The sequence below is a fragment of the Crocuta crocuta genome, unplaced genomic scaffold (genome assembly GCF_008692635.1).
Source record: "Crocuta crocuta isolate KB4526 unplaced genomic scaffold, BGI_CrCroc_1.0 scaffold172, whole genome shotgun sequence".
Lineage (NCBI taxonomy): Eukaryota > Metazoa > Chordata > Mammalia > Carnivora > Hyaenidae > Crocuta > Crocuta crocuta.
The window spans coordinates 4,576,784-4,597,731 of NW_027528872.1; the positions used below are offsets into that span (position 1 = coordinate 4,576,784).

Sequence of the window (20,948 nt, forward strand, 5' to 3'; positions counted from 1 at the left end):
TAAGTGAAGCACCTAGCACAGTGGCTACTATAGGCTCCCACCGGATGGTAGTTTGAGTGACGCTAAAGTGATGGTTCTGTGGATGATGGGCAAAGACAAGGAAAGGCAAACCAGAGTGGTTCATCTCACCCTGTGCCTTTTACCCTGTGCCTGAGCCTCATCACTTCCTACTCCCTAGATTCCACCCTTTCCTTCTTGTTTCCAGCCTTGAACTTAGCCTGAGACAAGGTAGCTCACCTTCCTCCCATCACTGCCTTGCTTTCACTGCAGATGCACAGAATCCTAGAAGCTTAACAGTGAACAGGACCTATGATCTTCTTCCTGATCTTACCCTGTTATTTATTTTACAGGTAGAGAAATCAAGAGCTCCAGAAGGAAATGACTTGTCCAATGTGTCTTAACAGCCCTCGGAAAGCATCAGTTGCTTCTGACATTCCACCACTTGCCTAGGAGAGTATAAACAGGTGATATTATTGAACTAACTAGAGAGGAAGGCTAAAGGGAGGGGACACTAGACAGTGGTCTGTCTGTCATAAGCGGGCCTGTGCTTTCCGTAAGCGCAGTGTGCCTCTGGCCACGAGGTGGCGCCATATACCTCCAGATCACAAGTGAAAGCCGGCCCCAGGGAAAAGTTGGCCTCGGGCAGTTAAGTGGTGCAGAGGCAGCATTGGCATACCCAAGACAGCTCTTTACTAGCCATTATGCTTAGGATATTTCAGAGAAATACATAAAATATCTGGGTCAACCAGTCATTGCTGGGCTGACAAAATGTCTGTGAAAGACCTTGAGAAATGAAATTGTGAAACTAGAGAGATTAGGGTGGCAGAAGAGAAAGTTAGCATTTGTTATGAGTAAAAGCCGAGGTCCTTTTACATTGTCTCCACAATGAGCTGAATTAAAATCATTACCCCGCATCTTCCAGATGAGAAGACTGGGGTATGCCTGAGGTCCATATGTGGCTATTGAGGGCAGAGCTGATATGTTGTGTGTATTACACATTTATATTAGTTTGCCCATATAATCCTCACCACAGCCTGAGAGACAGGAATAGCGCAGCCATAAAAGCATAGGTCATGCTGGGTCCAAAGTCATGGGCCGTTCCCCCAACTCCTCTCTCCTTGAGGCCTGGGTTCCGATCCCGACTCTTCCAAGTGGCTTTTTTATGACTCTGGCAAGTGACTTAACCTTTGAGTTCAAGCTTTCTCATCTGTAAGATGAAGATAATAAGCACACAAAGTTGTGGAAAAGATCAAATGGGAAGCCATAGGAGAACACACAGTGTTCATTACAAAACAAGATTCTATTTTATGCAATTATTTTAACTGCAGGAGTCTAATAGCCTAATTCATATAAAGACATACACAAGGCTATGTGTCACCAGACTATCTGTAGTGATGAAAATCCGAAGTGTACTACAATAAAGAAGTGGATTAAAAACAGTGTGGACCCAGATAGAGTGTAATACTATGCTACTTTCATTTTTTAAAGTTTTTATTTATTTATTTATTTATTTTTATTTTTTACAAATAGTTTATTGTCAAATTAGTTTCCACATAACACCCAGTGCTCATCCCCACAAGTGCCCCTCTCCATGCCCATCCCCCCTCCCCCCCACATCCGTCAGTCCTCAGTTTGTTTCTCAGCATTCAAGAGTCTCTCATGGTTTGCCTCCCTCCCTCTCCCCCACCATTTCCCCCCTTCTTCTCCCCCTGTTCCTCAGTTAAGTTCCTCCTAATCCTCCTATACGTTACTATGCTACTTTCAACACATAAGTGGGCACTCAGCAAGGTCCTGGACATGTACAGGAAAATAAAATGCACTAGGAGCACCATGGAGTTCATATTCTACAGGCAGCTGACAGGGGACAAGGGGTCCTAACCTAGGCCGGGGCACCTATGAGAGCCTGCCTGAGGAATGGACATCAAGGTGAAACCTAGGCATCGGGGAGAGTTGGCCAAATGTTGGGGGGCAGAGGGTAAGGATCGAGAGAGGGGAGTGCTCCTGGAACACATCCAAAGTCCAGGATGTGAGAGCACCGTGCATTAAAAATCACATTAAAAAAACACGTGACGATTGTAGACAACGTCCCCCAATGTCAAGTGAAAGAAATGCGGACCGAAAACTATAAACACTGTCTTTTTTTTCATGTAAATCTGGAATATTTTTTAAAACATACCATTTTGCTGCACGCATATATGTGTCTATACGTATTTATACATATGTGTGTATACACATGAAGAACCATAAGTGACCATAAATTCATTCATTCATTCATTCATTCATTCATTCATCAAATGCATTTGGATGGCTGATAGTCCTGAGACTGCTAGGTACAGAGGGGTTACAAGTATGAAGAAGGTAGTCAAGGGCCCACCTTCACAGGCTTACTTTCTAATGGAGGGAGACGGGAAAGGAACCGTATAATACGTGCATCCATGAGACAGGCTACACAGAATTTTAAAAAGGGTCTAGATGGAGATGACTGGGGGGGGAGGGAGCTACTTTAGGTAAAGTCACGAGGGAAGTCCTCTCTGAGGAGGTAACACTGAGAACTGACCAATGGGAAGGAACTGGCTACGTGAAGATACTGGAAGAGAACATTCTAGGCCAGTGGTGCTCCTGGACATCATCTGGGGGGTTCCAAAGAATACTGACGCTTGCCACCTCCACCTCCAGATTCTGATTTAATCCCATAGGGATACAACATAGGCATTAGGATTTTTCAAACGTTATAAGGATTTTTACCAGTTTTCCTAGAGACACTGGTCTACAGTGAGGCTGAGAACTACCGGTCTAGATGGAAGCATGTGGAAGTGATTCACACACTATCTGATCATCTTTGGATGGTAGCATGATGGTTATGTCAACATTTTTTAACAGTCTCTATTTTGCAGATTTTCTTTTATAGCCATGCACTTTTTTTTTTTTTTACAGTAATTTTAAGTAGAAGATAACTTAGAGAAAATACATTATAGCATCTAGGGGTCCAGATAAGATAAAGGTCCAGGCCTCACCCTAGATCTAGGGCATTTGAATTCTAACTGCTGCTGAATGAACAGCTGTGTGATCTTGGGCAAATTATTTCACCTCTCTGGGCCTCAGGGTTTTCTTCTCTCTACAATGAACTCTGTAATTCCATGACTCTATGAATTGGAGCTCGCAGTAAGGAAGAGCCAGCAGAGGCCTGAATTAGAAACCTGACTCCATGGGAGGGGATATCTCTAAATAAGGGCCATCTCTAAACTTTCCAAGTTCTGAAGGATCTGATCAATGTTTCTTTTAGTTTTGTTTTTTTTTAATTAAAAAAAATTTTTTAAAACATTTATTCATTTTTGAGAGAGAGAGTCCAAGTGGGGGAGAGGCAGAGAGAGAGACACACACACAGAATCCGAAGCAGGCTCCAGGCTCTGAGCTGTCAGCACAGAGCCTGACGCGGGGCTCGAACCCACGAACTGTGAGATCATGACCTGAGCTGAAGTCCGACGCCTAACCGACTGAGCCACCCAGGCGCCCCTAGGTTGTTTTTTTTTTTTTTTTAAATGTTTTATTTATTTCTAGGAGAGAGAGAGAGAGACAGCGTGAGCAGGGGAGGGTCAGAGAGAGAAGGAGACACAGAATCTGAAGCAGCTCCAGGCTCTGAGCTGTCAGCACAGAGCCTGACGCGGGGCTCGAACCCACGAACCGCGAGATCAGGACCTAAGCGAAAGTCGGAAAGTCGGACGCTTAACCGACTAAGCCACCCAGGCGCCCCTAGGTTGTTTTTTTTTTAATGTAGTTTTCACGTGAACTTCCTATCTGTGGTTTTCTTATGCCGGCTCTGAACGAAACACGAGAAGACGAACCAGGCCCTTCTCTTTGTCCTCTCTGTCCGAGCATGATGAACCACTCCGCTGGCCTCCCTGTCCCCATCTTGCCACAGTGTCTCTGAGGCCCTGCACAGAATTGTCCAGGGCCAGCTGGCCACAATGCCTTCTATTTGGCCTCTGAAATTTGCCAAGACTCTGCCCACATTTCCCAGAATCGTTCCCTTGCCTCTTTCGCTTTCCCCTCAAAGAACACAAACCCCAGGAGTTGGGCACTCAGGCTTTTTTCTTTTTTTTTTTTTCTCCAACCGGCCCACATTCTTAAGGACTCCATTGCAAAGTGAAGAGGAAGGAAAGACAGACTGCAAGCGTTTGTTTCTTTTCTGCTTCCTGATTTCACTCGGGCTGTGGTCAAAGCCATTAGTGTGAGGGGCTCACCCGTGGGCTATGTGGTCACAATTTCTGCTAACTAAGAGGACAGGGAGGTGTGGTGTGGTGCAGTGGGCAGAGCCCTGAGTTTAGGCTTCTCTCCTGGTTCTGCCCCCAAAGACCTATCACTTCATTGCTGTGTCTCTTAGGAGGGTACAAGTTACAAGACCCAGTTAAGAGTATCTCTTCCCAGGTCTGAGTTCAGACTCTTCCCATCGGTAGCTTGAAATTAGCTACCGTACGAGTATGTGTACCCTGGAAATCAGCAAAGGCTGCAAATCAGGACCCCACCCCCCCAAGAGCAAGCTGTTAAGCATTTACTGACACACCGCTGAGGGTATGTTCCAGGCCAAGCTGTGTCCACAATGATTTGAGAGCATCTGTTCTAAGTGCAGAACCCCTGGGCCCCGCTGCAGACTCGAGTGAGAAGCTTTAGGTGCCTGAGGTGAGTCCAAACACCAGCACGCGAGAGCTGGCTTTCTAATGAGTGGCGGAATCAACAAATTACGTATCCTTAGAGATTGTGTTTGGCTCTTAAAAATAAATCTGCTTCTGGTTGCCAGACGATGTATTTTCAGGCTACACGCAGTAATCACATCATCTACTACTAAGCCATCTTTTTCTTGCAAATCTGGGGACGGCTTTGCTCAGGATTGAGCCTGCTGGCACCTTTCTACGTTGACAAGGTCATTTCTGCTCCCAAGTCTTACGTCAGCCTGATCCTCGGATGGGCGGTCATTAGCTGGCCCTCACTCGCAATGGCTTTGGGTAGCCAGTGCTTCCTTTCAGAAGTGACTTCTCAGAGGAAAGCTGAAGAGCACAAGGCAGAACAAGGCACCTACTGATGTCCTCCCATGCCCTAAGGTCCCTTCTGGAATGGAAAGTCAGAGGCTGGCCTGTGGCACACTGCTTTATGCCACTGGACCTAACGGTAGCTCTTGCGATGATCTGGGGGAAGGAAGGACTCCGGTGCCAAAGAGGGACAGAGGCAGGGATGTTTTTAAGTGTCTTGAAATTCTACTTTACAGCACTTGGTACACTGCCAGCAGAAAAGTCCATGGCAGAAGAGCGGCCAGGAATGTCATCTGGAAGTAAGAGGATGCTGGGCTAGGGAGAGACTGGTTACCTGTATGTAGCTGAGCAGGGAGAAGCACCAGGTGTGCGATGCAAGGACTTCAGAGCTGTGGGATTCCTTTCCAATCCCTCTCCTGCCTCGGTCAGCCAGGCCCCAGGCCCTCCTGCTGTCTGACCTTGACAGGAATAGTTTATTGTATCTTTCTATCTCTGATTTCTTTCCTGTCTTTCTTCTTTCTGACCCCAGGGTTTCTATTTGCCTTCCAGAATCGCTCTGACTTAGGCCCTTCCTGCTTCCTAGGCTCCAGTATCTTTTTCCTCCTCCAGCCCTACCCCCTTGGCATTGGACAACCGCTTCTGGCTGCGGGGTTGGGGGTGGAAGGCTCCCCAGAGCCTCTTCAAGACCTTGGTCATGGCCCCGCGCTCTCGGCCTCCCTAAGCTGATGGACACGCGGGACCCTCCCGCCTTCTCTCCTGGGAATACGCCAGTCACCGCCGGCCCCTGAGAAGCTGGGTTCTGGATCTGGGGAGGCAGGAGAAGATTCCTCAGACCTGGGGACGGGCGTGGGAACGCCCGCCGGGGCGCCCGAGAGGCTGTCTGCGCTCACCCTGGGCAGGAGGCATGGACCGAGTCTGCACACAGAATGGGAGAGAAGGGGCCTCACTAGGGGTCAAAGTTTAGGCTGCCTCCTGAACTGACCCCAAATCTCACCCCCGAATTACTGTCATCTTCTCAAGAAAGTGACTCNCAGAGAGAAAAGAAATAAATAATAAGGAGCGCGCCAGAAAGCCAAAGAAAATACAATCGCCAGGCCCGAGCGGGCTGCGAGCCTGCAGCCGGCCCTCGGCCGCGGGCCTCTGGCACTGGAGGCGGCGGGGCCTTTGTGCTCCCCCGGCCACCCCCTGCGCGTTTCTGTCCTAATTGGAGAAACACAATCCCCGGGCTGCGCAGCGACGCGCCCCGGGCCGCCGGAGGCCAGGAGGGGCCGCTGGCTGCCGGCGCGGCCGCGAGAACGCCCCCGCCCCGCAACAGGGANACACCTATTTTCAGATAATCTGCCGCTCTCTAGGCAGAGCCCACGGCACTCACCCAAACAGAGACCTTTTCAAAGGACATTTTAAATGGACTGGATTCAGAGGGCTGGAGGAGGGACCCGGGCTGGGGGTGAAGGGAGGCGGGGAGGGGAGCCCTCGGGCCTGGGTGGTCATGCCGAGCTGGGCCCGGGCGCTGCCAGGTGGCCCTCTCCCCTGGGACCTTGATGGGGGCGGGGAGAGCTTCCAGGAATGTTTCTCAAAACAAATTAAAACCTTTCTTTGGTGGGCCAAGTGTTGCTGTAGAGGTAGACTTCTAGAAACTCTGACAGCGGCTTCCTCTTCCGTCCCAAGAGCATTTACTTGTCAAATCGGGATTTGGGCGGGAAGCAGAGCCGAGGGCACCTCAGGCTGGCGAGCCTCGGAGGAGCACCTTGCTTGCGAAGTGAGCATCAAACCAGGAGCGTCTCACAGGAGGACCGTTCGTGCAGGAATGTGCCCTGATCAGCTCGCTGGGGCTGGCTGGCATGTTCAAGGTGTGCGATGCAGCCTGAAAGGAAGTGGATAGAAGACTGCTCTCCTGGACCTTACACTCGGGTGGGGAGAGGCAGGCCAGGAACCGGTAAACAGATACAATTCTCAGAGAGTGAGGTGTATTACAGGCAACAAGAGGTATGTGAAGGCACTTTGAAAACTGTAAAGTGCTTTGTGTTTCAGCTCAGAGGTGGAAACGTCTCTCTGGGCTGCTTTGTCTCCTTGTGGCAGGTGTCAGGGAGGTGAGCTCCCACAGGTGGAAAACCCCGAAAGACTCAGAAGGTGCTGCTGGCCCCATGACACTTCAGGTGGAAATGCAGTCCTGGGTTCGAGTCCCCCTACTAACGGAAGTTCAGAGCTTCAGAATCCTCCTTCGGATGGGGCTCGGTAACACACACCTCACTGGGTTGCTGTAAAGATGAGATGAAAATGGACGGCCTACTTCACTCAGTGTTATTTCTTTCCTCCCCCAAATGCCATGTTTTAGTCCAGGTCCAGCGGTGATGTAGTGTCCCATTATGAAACAACAGTTTTAGACTTTTCATAACATGATTTCAGATTTCTGGGTGAAGCATGGAAGCCAAATAAGTCCTGGAATCAGAAGCTGGAGATCGTTTTCACGGGAGATGCTGGGCTGGGTCGTTCTGCACTCGGTGTCATACTGATTCTGGTGGTAGTATTAGCCCAGCCAGCCAGTATGGGTGTCTGCAGAGCCCACGGCCCCAGTCGGGGAAGAGCCAGGGCTGCTCTGTAACATGGGACTCTCCTGGCCACCCCTGTCGGGCCCCGACCTAAGGAGAGCTAAGCCGTGAGCTCCAAGTAAACCCTGAGGTGCTCAGAGTGAGGGGACTGTACTTAGCTTAGCAAGTAAATAATTCGGCGGGCCTTCTCTCAAACATTTCAGTGGGAATACGGAGCGATCGGGGCACGAAGCAGTGGATGGACGCAAGAGAAGATGTGAAGAGGGTCTCTTCGTCATGGGAAATTAGGAGCATATTCTCTTGAATTCCTTAGGCTCTAGTGGCTTTCTTGTTCCAGGGCTCCATGAGGTGGTCTGTCCATTTTTGCCAGAAGTCCGCCTTCCTCATCACCGTGTTTCAGAGTATAATTCCCAGTACTTGAGGAAACTAAAGTGAGTTCCTGTCCCTTGGAACTCAAAGGCCCGTCTTTTATCAGGTCTGTCCAAATAATGTAAGGATTTCTCTAACCATGAGCGGCCAGGGTCGGGAGAGGCATGTAATGGGCACAATAGTACTAAAACCTCTGCAGAAAAAAAACCGTTCAAAAGAGTTGTCCTTTATCAGTTACTAAGGGCCTCCGTCATGTCGGAAGATCTGCTGTGAAATCTTGAGAAATAACTTCTCCTATCCTAACACTGTTTTCTCTGTCCTTGGAGATGGCTGGAAAGAGGGGACAGGGCTGATTTACTTAGTCCTTTGTGCCGGTTGGGCCTGACTGGCACTGAATTTATGTCACTGCTCTTCATCAAGAATGTGGCTTTCTCCCTCTGATGAGACGTCCTCAGCACTGATTGTTAGCTCGGACCTCGCTGAGAGATTAAACTTGGGCTCCGACAACCCGGTGGGGGTCGATGGCCCAGGAAAGATTATGATAAGGCAGGGGTGAGGGACAGGAAGAAGGGTGGTGTGCTGGAATTTAGGATAATTGAATTTGCTGTGCAGCCAGCAGTTATGACCTGGGTCATCCGCTGGATCTTGGGTCATAAATCCACTAAGACCAGGAAATTCCAGGGTTAGGCCAGTCTTTCCATTTTTTCTCAGAGACTAAGATGGTTGAGGATTTAGAGAGGGATGGTTCTTACCTTCTAAAGATGCTGTGACTCTGAGCAAACTCATATTTTTGCATTAAGATAGTTAAACGTGTATGTTGGAAACCAAGGATCAGTCCCTCTGTCTTTTTGTCAGGTTTCTCCCAGGAAAACCAGCAGGACTGCCTATTTATGGACGATTGTCTATCTGCTCTGATTACTCAAAGTGCTAGAAGTGCAAATAGGCTCCCTCCAGGGGCCTACTGCTTGTGAATTATGAGATCTTGTTTTGACTCCAGTTTTCTCTCCACTGCCTTTCGGGTATTTGCTAAGGCAAAGCTGCGGGGCCATTTGTAATTAACTCATAACAAACTGAATAACTGATCTCCTGAAACCTAGATATTTCTTGCAAAGTAAGACTTGTCCTGAGGCCCATTGTATGCAACTAACTTTTATAGTATCTCCAGAGTTTTCTGGAAACCCAACAAATACTCAGGAAATTCCTCTTGGAACGAACCACATTTCCCACAGGTGAGGGGCTTGCATCTTCTGGGCGAATGCAGGTCTCCTATGCATAAAGGGCAGCATAGGGGATGACTGTGTTTTTGGCCACACATCTTATTGTGGGAGTGGAAATCCTCACTTTCCTCTGCTACTCTCTCTTCACTTCCATTTGACCAAAATCTTCGAGGGTTGGCTTTGAACACAAGGGCCAAGTCTAGGATTTGGTTGGTGGATTGAAGTCACTTGGAAAATTGGATCTATCAGAGTTTTGTGTCTTGGATTCTGATAAGGTAATCACTGAAGTTCATTAAATATTCAGCATGAAAAGAAGACTGAGAATCAGCTTTGGGCAGGTTTAAGCTACAATCCGGTTAACTTTGTTTTTCAGAAGCAGTGGCAAGTTCATATTTCTTCCCTATAGACTATGTCCCTTGGGAGAGAGAGAGCTTGAATTCTGCACATAATGGTCTCAGGTGGGTATCTTATGCATATTAGTTTCCAAGTAGTCAAATATTCTACTATGATTTTTTTAAAGACAAAATGTTGAGTTATTCAGAAAAAAACTAGGTAAGTGTAGGTTCCTAAAAAATACAAAGACAGAGCAAAGGAAGGTAAAGTTGTCAGGAAAAGCTGAGGCGTCTGGAACGTGTTGCTAGAATATATGTGGTCCTTGATTAAACATTTCTGAAAGCCAGAGCCTAGAGGCAGAACAAGAATCAGTGGGGAAGGAAAACTGCATATTCTGGGGAAACCAGTCAATACCAAACACTGGTAAAATTTGGTAAAAATTGCCAGCAAATTATAATAGTGCTCTGATCTTCTACTTTAAGTGTATCTCTCACATGTTTAATTTTCTCTGTGTGTCTCCAGAGTTAACCATAATGGCGCTGTACACACACCTCACCCTGCCTCTCAGACTTGCTGGACAGCCGAGCTCTGGACATATTCTGCCCAGCACTTGCAGTTTGACAAACAACACGCGTGGATCACACCCTTCCATTAAGCCAGGCACTTGCTAGGTGCTAGGAAGTAAAAAGAAAACACTAGACACAGTTCCTGCCCTTCATGTCCTTATAGTCTAATGGAGGACACAGGTCTTCAAATACAAATAGATCTGGGTCTTAGCACCACCCAAGAATCAAAAGTAATTAAAAAGTTGATGCCATTCTTAACCCCAGCCTCTTTCAAAAAACATTTGTGGCATATCCGAGAGTATTGTTTTTCCACACCGGTCAGACATAGCCTTCTACATCTCCCTCCAATCTCTCCCCTGGATACCTAGCTCAAGATTATTTGTTTCATTTAGGAGCACCTGGGTGGCTCAGTCGGTTAAGTGTCCGACTTCAGCTCAGGTCATGACCTCATGGTTTGTGGGTTCGAGCCCCACGTCGGGCTCTGTACTTTGAGCTCAGAGCCTGGAGCCTGCTTCAGATTCTGTCTCTCTCTCTCTGTCTCTCTGCCTCTCTGCCCCTCCCCTGCTCATGCTCCATCTCTCTCTGTCTCTCAAAAAGGAATAAATGTTAAAAAGTTTTTTTAAAAGATTATTTGTTTCATTTTATGCCCATTCCCAATTAGCTCCTAGCTCCTTAGTCTATCTGGTTAACTCCTATACCATTCTTTCCTTTCCCTTACTCTACTCTAGACTCTGCATCTCAAAGGGTGTAGTTTGTGTGTGTGTGTGTGTGTGTGTGTGTGTGTTTATCCTTGAAGCCATATACAGGGAAGAGAGTGAGGTAAGTATCAGAGTGCGGTGTTATCAGGGCCTGCACTGGGTGAGAACAGCCTCCATGTGGAGTGCCCTGGACTGAAATGCTAGCATCTGGGTGGAGTGAAGACAGTACGTGAGGGGGACAGGGGTGCTGCCTGTCATGAGTCAGAGCTTGAGCGGATTGAGGAGGATGTTCCTGCAGGGGGTGGCCTGCCTTGGGGGTGTCAGAGCTTGGACAGGATGAGGAGGACATCATGTGGAAGCATGGCCTGCTGGGGGGTAAGGAGGAAGCCCATGTGGCCAGGGTAGAAACTGAGAGCCAGAGCAGGGCAAAGAAGGTCACATGGGGATAACGGTGCAGCAGAGAGAGGAGACTGGTTACGTGCAGGAGGACTGATAAGTAAATGCATATATTACGCTAAATGGAAGCCATGTTTCTCACTATCAAATAAGAGGATTACAATATGGTAAGGGAAAAACTAGGGTGCACCCTGTCATGTTAGATTGGAAATGGATGCATCTGAGTAAACTTAAGGTTTTCAATATAGATGGAGAGGTAAAGAAATAACTATGGACATCAGTGTCTGATCCCATTTTATGGTTAATTTGGTGTGTCAGCTTGACCGGGCTAGGCGTTGCCCAGATAGCTGGCAGCACATTATTTCTGGGTGTGTCTGCAAGGGTGTTTCCGGGAGAGACTGGCATTTGAGACAGTAGATCAAGTAAAGATCCTCCTCACCAATGTGGATGGGTGTCATCCACTCTGTTAAGGGTCAATCTGTTGGGTAGAAAAAAAAAAGGGAGAGGAAGGGTAAATTCTCTTTCTCTGCTTGAGCTCAGACACCCATCTTCTTCTGCCTTCAGACACTGGCACTCCTGGTTCTCAGGTTTTTGGAGTCAGACAGGGATTTACACCGTTGCCCCGACCCCTCATCCCATTCTCTGGCCTTTGGATTTGCTTGGATTGAATTACATCACTGGTTTTCCAGGTTCGTCAGCTTGCAGATAGGACGTTGTGGGACACTTGGACGCAAAAATTGCATGAACTAACTCGTATAATAAATTCTTATATCTCTCTCTGCATCCTATTGATTCTGTTTCTCTGGAGAATCCTGACTAACAGAGCATATGTATGTATATAGATATCTGTGTGTGTGTGTGATGGATGTGTATGTATATACATATGCTACCTAGCTCTGTCCCCTGAAAAGGCCTGGGAGCAGTGACCCTACAAGAGTAAAAGGCAAAAGACTTATTCGATCTGAAGAGAAACCAGAGTTGTGACCCTACAATAGGAATGAGCACACCTAGCACCAAGATGTTGGGCTCTAAGTATCATTTTCCATTAGAAAGAACCAGTGATCCTTGGAGAAACAACGGATTTGGGGGCTGGGCTAGCGAGCCCAAAATATGTTGTTGGAAAAACAAGCAAGTGCTCAAAGATTGGTGGGAACATATCAAAGAACACAGAAGCCAACTTTAATGGCCTCCCCCTGGGGCAAGATCATCATCAGATTAAACAATGAGAAGAACATCTATCCAGTGGACAGAAGAAGAACCCATGAGTCTCTAGACACATAAATAAATGAATACATTGAAATTTGAAGATGAATGAGATATTTACATAATTTCAAAATACCTACCCACAAAACACAGTACTTGTTAATTACACAGGGGAAAAGAGTAACTGTACTGTGGACAAGCCTAGAAGACAACACATCAAATGAACTTGAATCAGTCAAAATGAACTTGATCAATAATGGGATAAGTTGAAAGTGTGTGCCACCCATAAGGTGCATGGAGAAGGCAGCATCACTCTGTGATACTGCTGTCGGAGATGCCTAGCCTAAATCTAATAGTGAAGAAATACCAGGCAGCTCCAAATGGAAGGCCATTCTACAAACTAACTGGTCTATAATATTCAATGTTTCAAAGTCCTAAAAGTCAAGGAAAGGCTTGGGAGTGTTGCAGACTAAAGATAGGGGATAATAGGGCCCCTGGATGGCTCAGTAAGGCCCCAGTGTTGTGAGATCAAGCCCAGCATTGGGCTCCTTGCTCAGTGGGGAGTCTGCTTAAGATTCTCTTCCTCTGCCCCTCTACCCTGTTTGGATTCTCCCTCTCTCTCTCTCTCTCTCTTAAAAAAAAATTAAAAAATTAAATATATGGGACAAATAAATGCAACTGGGATTATGAACAGAATTGTTTTGCTATAAAAGGCAATAGTAGGACACTTAGCGAAAAGTGAATGGTGCCCAAGATATGGACAGAAATCTGTCCGTATTAATTCTCCTCTTGAACACACCCCCTGCAGTTTCCAACGGCTGACCTTTCTGAAGGTATAAAATGTGCTTCAAGTTCTTACAGTGACTGTTTCTAAATAAAGATGTTACTAACTGGAAAAAAAAAGAAATCTATCCATGTTAATTTTCTGATTTTCACAACCACACTGAATTACACAGGAGAACATTGTTGTTTGTAGGAAATACACACTGAAATGTTTGGGTGTGATGGAGCATCAGGCTGGCAACTTACAATCAAGGGGTTCAAAAGATGTTCTTTGTAAACTCTTTCAACTTTTCTTTAACTTTGTAACTGTTCCAAGCTCTTACATTTTTTTAAATTAAAATAGTGTTTTTATGATATACAAAGGAATCGGAGAATGTGATTTGGCTCTATTTTCTGAGAATAACAGACAGCTACTTACCAAGACAATAGCTTGCATTTCCATAGTTCTTTTCAACATGTGGAACATTTTTACTTACGGTGTCTTACTTGACTCCTGTGACAACATTGTATGGTTATGACTATAATCTTCATTTTACAGATGGGAAAATCAAGCTCAGATATAGTGTGTTATAATTAGGATAGTGGAAATGACCAGCTTCATACCCAGATCTTTCTAACTCTGCCCCTGTTTTTTAATCTTTTATTTTTTATTTGAGAGAGAGAGAGTAGAAGAGGGGCAGAGAAAGAGAAAAACAGACAGAGAGAGAGAGAGAGAGAGAGAATCCCAAGCAGGATCCATGCTCAGCACAGAACCCAACTGAGGACTCAATCCCATGACCTTGGGATCATGACCTGACCCAAAATCAAGAACCGGATGCTCTATCGACTGAGTCAGCCAGGCGCCCCTCCCTGTTCTATATAAATTCTCTTAGCATATAATGACTGACCCATTACTGTGTGCTGCTGTCAGTGCAGCAAACAGAACAGTCTCTTCTCTCATGGAACTTACGGGCTCCTTTGGGTCTGCAAACAATCTGGAGCCAAGCTTACTAGGCATAAAATCCTAGCTCCAAGCTTCCATTTCTATAACCCACCCCAGCATTTCTGACAAAGGGCATTTTTAGCATTCTTTCATAACAATCTCATTTTATTTGCAGCTTCCTGAAGCTTGGCGGCATGCTCTACAGACTTCAGGTATACGCAGAGGCAGCAAAGGGCAGAAACCCAAGCAGGGCACAGTGAGGGATGGGGATGGGGAGGACACAATGGCTCTCTGGAAAATCCAATTTACTCCCACTTTTCATTCATTTGGAAAATGCCTTCTTGACTGCAAAACAAAATCTACCCTGCACTCAACTCACTGAACAAAGTGTTCACCGGTTACCAGGGATTTAATAAATGTTCTTGGAAAAACCTAGCAAATACTAGCAGATAACAGTGATTTTATATATACTTCCTGTACAGTATTTAATAAAGGGTTTTCCACATGTGTCATGTAGTACCTCACAGGAACTCTTAAAGGAGACATTACTCAGCTCCCCAGTTCAGAGGTGCAGATGCATTGCCCAGCAGGTGGAAGGGTCAGAATTTGAACCCAGGACCTCTGGCATTACATCCTTGCTCATTTATCTACCTAAATTGCTTCTCTCCTCCCACTAAGAAAACACATGAGGTAACTAACTCAGTTAAAATCCAGAAGGTTAGGTTAGCAATTGTAGGTAAGTGAGTGGTCTCACTGGAAAGTTTTTCTGTTTCCCCTTAGAGCTTTTAGGCGAAGTGTAAATTGACTATGTGCTTTGGAATTTACCAGCTCAGACAGACTGAAACAATTAGACAGGAGGCCAAGTAAAAGTGAGAGAGGGAGACAGACCCCAGGCACGTGAGCCGACATTCCTTTCAAAAGCTTCCCTCCATATCCTTTTTCAATTGGCTGAAGCCCTAGAGGGTTGACTGGCTAAACCACTTCCTCTCAGAAGTGTCCGTCAACCCCCTGGGGACCCTGGGATTTGTAGTCCTGAAGTCAGCTGACCTTTCATAATCCTTCAGCTGGACTCCCTGGCTGAAGGAGTACAGTGTCAATTTCAGTAGCTTTCTATGTGATGAAGTATCCAGTGTGCTTTTTGCAAAACACAAAGCTCTCGTCCTGGATAAGAGTTGAAGCCTCTGTTTACTCACCAGAACCCAGTCCCCTGGTCCCCCTCATTCTAGTTCTTTATTACCTCCCTTCTCTCCCCCATTGACACTAAGCACCATTTCAGGACCTCCTCCTGAGGGCGCGCTGGACACAAGCCCAACACTGCGGCTGATGGTAGAGAAACTTCCAGGAGGCAGATCCCCAGTGAGGTGGAGGATCAGAGCTGGATGGTAGAAGACCCATGCCCAAGGGTTGCTTCCCCAAATGGTACCTTTTCAATAGTTTTTAAGGTAGTATATTTACATGATGGTTGTTGATTCGATAGGTATTTGAGAAAGTGGAGTGTGATACCAAATCCACAGACCACCTAAAGAAAACACTGCATTGCATTGCATTGCATTTCATTTCATTGCATTTCATTTCATTTCATTTCATTTCATTTCATTTCATTTCATTTCATTTCATTTCATTTTTCTTTGCTTTCTATCCCCTTCCCAACCATTGCCTTGGCTTAGCAGCACCTTGGCTTAGGATAGACGGATCTGCCTTGCCACCCTGGTTTTCTGGAACCTCCTGATCTCTTTTGGTCTAACCTAGTCATACCCTACCTGAAGGCCCACATTTTAGCATTAGCCATGGGCTAAATAAACACATTCAACTGCATGCAGATGTTACTGATTAAATTTTTAAAATGGTCATTTTGGGTGTTATTAAATCTCTAGTGGTCACTGACCATTAAAAATGTAGCAAAACAACAGATATTGAATATATATCTTCCTTTGTGTGGGAGTCAACAATACTTTTTGACACTAGAAAAAAAATGATCTCCTGTTCAAAAGAGCTGTTGACTAGCATGCTAAACCCTCGGAAAGAATAATTTCCATTAGAACCACTCACGGGCTTACCATCCTTCTGTATGCCTGGCTTGCACTGTTTGTTAGACTGAAAGAACTTTATGGCATAGTTACAGATAGTTAAGTGGGGGGAAATACTGAATGAGCAGCAAGCATGGCAAAGAGGCTATTTGTTCTCTGCCACTGATCAGGTGAATGCTCTGGAGTAAGCCTAGTAAACCCTAAATCTGGGCATTACAGGGGACTGAATGCCAGCCTTCATGCCACACAAATGTTTTTAAGGAGAAAATTGGTGTTCTGGTCCTGTCAGTGAGGCACCAACTTCCTAAATGTGGGAGCTTTGTGGGGAGCAAATTCAAGAGGCAAGGTTTGGCCAAAGTTCTGAGACTTTGTAGAGGTGATGGACCTAGACCAGTGTTTGAATAGGGCATATAAAGAAAACCTCTTAAAAAGGTGAACTCCTGATAGTCTGAGCATTCCATTTTCCCAGAGCAGCAAGAAATACATGCTTCTATTTTCCCTAATGATTACTTTGCAAAACTGATGGAAAATTACTTGGCTGAGGTGGAAAAGAATCCAGGTAGACTTTCTTTTTTAAAGACTATTTATTTTTTTTAGAGAGAGAGACAGAGCACAAGCAGGGCAGAGAGTGAGGGAGACACAGAATCTGAAGCAGGCTCCAGGCTCCATGCTGTCAGCACAGAGTTCGACTCGGGGCTTGAACTCATGAACCATGAGATCATCACCTGAGCTGAAGTCAGATGCTTAACCGACTGAGCCACCCAGGCGCCCTAAGCTAGACTATTCTTAAACACACCAGACCTTTATCATTTCTCTTTATATGCTTGGACCACTAACACCAAGTTTTCATTTTCTCCTTTCTTAGACATCACTAGGAAACCCATACATACATACTCATTCCTCTAAAGACTACTTTCCTTGTCGAGTGTTGACACAAGAGATATGCAATACAAAGAAAATAGGAAGAAAACATTAGAATTTCAGTTTTAATTTATTTTTATATTGCTCTTGGAAAATTTTCTGTTCTGTGTTTGTTTTATAATATAAATAATAATAATGTAACAGGTGGTGTATATGATTTATAAATCAGTGTTCGTATATAGAGAATAGTTGCTTAACACATTTTTTTGTACTGGTAGAGTGCAATTAGAAAGATTGGGAAAAAAATGGAGACCAACGTTCTGGGACACATCTCATTTCATTCTGGTAGACATGTTGTCTGGAAAGTACTCAGTGTTACCCAGGGAAGATTACATGGATACCGAGAGCCCTATTTCCCATACCATCAAGGATTTTCCAGGCCTCATTTGTTTTCATTCTAAAATAGAAGAAATGAAAACTAGCTATCTACGAGTGAAGCAATTTGAAGCAAGTTTCATCCTTGAAAACACCGTTAACAAGGTGTTTGGCTCATAAGAGCCTAGCATGGGGCCAGAGGAAGCTGGGCCATCTTATTCTCTGTTGGAATATCAGGGGGATGGCCACTTGGGTTTGAGGTGCTCAGTGGATGCAACAGACTGAAGTTAGCTTTGTTCTGGTTCTCGGACACAGATTATCCGTGGCCATGGCTTTCATCTCATAGATCCCTTTTAGGCTAGAGAAAGATTTAAATAACATTTAAAAAAATTTCTGCAAACGTCATCAATAATGTGAAGGTTAATTTAGCTATCAACTTGACTGGGCCACTGGGTGCCCAAGTTAAACATTATGTGCTCTTGTATGTGCAAGTGTTTCTGACTGAGAGTAGCCTTTCAGTTTGTGGACTCAGTGAAGTAGACTGTTTTCCCCAGAGCTGAAGGGCTTCATCCGATCCACTGAGGGTCTGAATAGAGCAAAAGGCACAGGAAGGAGGAATTCACTCCTTTGTGTCCTGCCTGCCTGCCTGAGGTGGGATATTTTCCCTGCCCGTGGACTGGGATTTATACCATCACCTTTCCCGATTCTTAAGCCTTCAGACTCAGACCAGAGTGCATCACTGGCTTCCCAACTTCTCCAGCTTGCAGACAGTAGCTCAACAGACCTGTTGGCCTCCATAATTTCGTGAGCCAGGTCCTCATCGTAAATCTCCATAAATATCATATATCTTATCAGCTCTGTTCCTCTGAAGAACCCTGACTAACACAAACAACAATAAAAAGCACATCGATTTTGTGCTCTCTGCTGTACACGTGAAAAAGTCTTTTGGGTGCAAGAGGTCCGTAGAAAACTTCCCCTGGGAAAACCCTTTGACCTAATGAGGGATAAATAAGAAAACAGTGTCCTTGGTTCTGAGAGAAGAAGGCACAATTTATTTAGTCAAATTATTTTACAACATAGTCTTCCTTGACAGTTGTCAGCTTAACACTTAATATGGTTTTAAAAAAGTCAATGATTACCTGCAAAATTATATATATTTTAATATCTAAAAAATATATTGCATATATAAGGCAGGAAAATCCCTTGTATCCACAAGGAAAGGTTTGCTTGCTCTTTTCAAAGTTGTGATTACTGCATTATGGCTATTTACACACATTGCCAAAGCATTAAAGATTTACATGGATTGCTTTTACCTGCTTGTGCGCACCTGTTAAAGAACAGCACAGTGCTTCTCTTCCTAGTAAAGTCAGTGACTTATACGTCCTGTTTGCTTTTTAGCAATAGTCACATTATGCTTTTTTAAAACCAGCTATAAAAAAGTACAAACAGCCCAAATGTACAGATTGACAAAAGATGTACAAATTACATTTAAAAAAATAACAACGACTGATTTGATAGTAAAATTGTATTTGTGACCGAGGTCAACTCGTTTATTTATTCTTTTTACTTTTTTAATTATTTATTTTTAATACTGTGAGATATAGGAAAATAACTCTGCATAATTTATACAGTAAGTTGCCTTCTGATTGGTTGACCCTGGACTGGTGGTCTGACAAACGCACAGCGCTTGCGAATCTGTTTGTGTTCAGAAATCCCTAAGACTTTTCAAAGTTCTGGGACCTACTGTCATTACTTTAAAAAAAATTATTTAATTCTCTGTCTTTCAGGAATGTCTGCATTTGCATTAACACTTCTTAGATCATATCTTGAGTATTTCTAGAGACGATGGTCAGCCTAGTGCATATCGACCACTGGGAGAAATTTTGCAATGCCCATGGCTTCTTAAATACAACACACATGTTCTTTCTTTTAAATTCCAGTTGGGTGAAAACTTCACTGGCCTTTACAACCAAAGTTCCAGTTGCCATCCACTGAATTAGGTCTTGCTAAAATAAGATTATAAGCTTCCTGCCTCTATTTTCACTTAGTCTCAAACCAGAGCATAACTGGTTAAGTCCATGACTCTTTATCATACTGACCTGCAAGGTCCATGATAAGACCCGTGTATTGATAAGAAACTGCTTTGGTCATAAAAATATAAAGAGAATGTACAGTTTCTTTCCTAGAACCATGGTACAACCATTCCAGTAATGTAAATATTCAACTCAGAAGATGATAGGAGATGGAGAATCCAAACTGGTGTACTGGCCCAGAAAATCATCTCTTTGTTCAAGGTAGAGGAAGCAAGAGTTACCAACATTTAAAAAAAAAAAAAAAAGAAAAGGATTGTTTTTAAAGAGTAAAGTTTCTATTCAACAAGAAAGAACATCCAGTTTTGTTTTCTCTTCAAGGCCACATGTGTCCTTTGGAGTCCAAAGTATCCCGGGAAGTGTGAGGAATGGGGGCTTCAGGTAGAAGGCCACCGATGATTAAGCTTCTAGTAGTAGCTGCCTAAGTGTGAGGGCACGTGGGTGTTAGGATGGCGGGGGACGTTGGGGTTGGGGTAAATGCCACCCGTGGGGGAGGTCCAGTATTGGGACGCTGCTCCAAAGAAGCTGGAGGAAGTGACAGGCATGGAGGATGGGTGAGGAGGGACAAAGTTCACCTTCTGTTGATGGGCATGGTAGGAAGGCATGTAGGAGATATCAGAAGGGTACTTGTACATGGACGACTCGGTCGGATGCGGCTGCAGAGCCTGGGCAATGCCGTGGAAGTCAAATTTGTAGGCATACCTTTTGCCATGCACTTTGGTCATAATGTTTTTATCATAGTAGTATCTGAGGGCCCGGCTCAGCTTGTCATAATTCATGTTGGGCTTGCTTTTCCGCTCCCCCCAGCGCCTGGCCACCTCATCGGGGTCCGTCATTTTGAACTCTCCGTTGGTCCCCTCCCAGGTGATACAGCTGGCGTTGGCGCTGTCGGAGAGTAGCTCGAGGAGGAATTGCCAGAGTTGGATCTGCCCGCTTCCTGCAGGCAGTGAGGCAGACAGAAGAGAACAGTGTCTCAGCCTGGGAAGGTCAGAATCTCGAGTCCCTAAATGCAAGGATCCTCTCACCCTTCATGAGAAACCCTCTATTTCCTTTTGCGTTCACAATCTACTGATTCCGGCAGCCCCTTCTTTTCGTTGTCGATTTGCTTCTCTATTTGCCACTGAGGCTGCCATCATAAGCAAGGTTAGACCTTAAGAGAGTGTGCCCCAAGGTCTGGTGAAACGCCCTGTGGGTAATGGGGGTACTGGCTCACCTAGAACTAGCCGTATGATTTGGGGCAAGCCACTTCCACCTCTTTCGGCAAGAGTTCTGAATCTCTTCTCATCTCTGTCTACCGGATGAAGTCCCCCCAAATATTCCCTGTCAGTGTGAGAGGAAGTTGGGTTGGGACCAGGAGACCCCTGCCAGCGTCACAGGGAGAAGGTGAGGCCCAGGCATCAGGCTGAAGACCTGAAATGTTCCTCAGCAGGGCCCTAGTGCTCGGCTCTCAGCTCTAAGTCCTACAGAGAAGAACTTGGGCACAGAGAAAAATAAGGTGAGAGGGAGCTGGGTGGCTCCCCCCCCCCCCCCCCCCC

At 45.4% G+C, this 20,948-nt stretch overlaps 1 protein-coding gene across 4 annotated transcripts in view; it reads right to left on the reverse strand.

Annotated features, from left to right (window-relative positions):
- Window positions 1–18,352: 18,352 nt before the first annotated feature.
- The window catches only part of FLI1 (Fli-1 proto-oncogene, ETS transcription factor), a 126,895-nt gene continuing 124,299 nt past the window's right edge, over window positions 18,353–20,948 (reverse strand). For all 4 annotated transcript variants that reach the window (XM_077756546.1, XM_077756548.1, XM_077756547.1 and 1 more), the window contains exon 9: window positions 18,353–20,350. In XM_077756546.1, coding sequence (XP_077612672.1) covers window positions 19,821–20,350 — 530 coding nt within the window. In that variant the 3' untranslated portion in view covers window positions 18,353–19,820. The remainder of the gene's footprint in view (window positions 20,351–20,948) is intronic.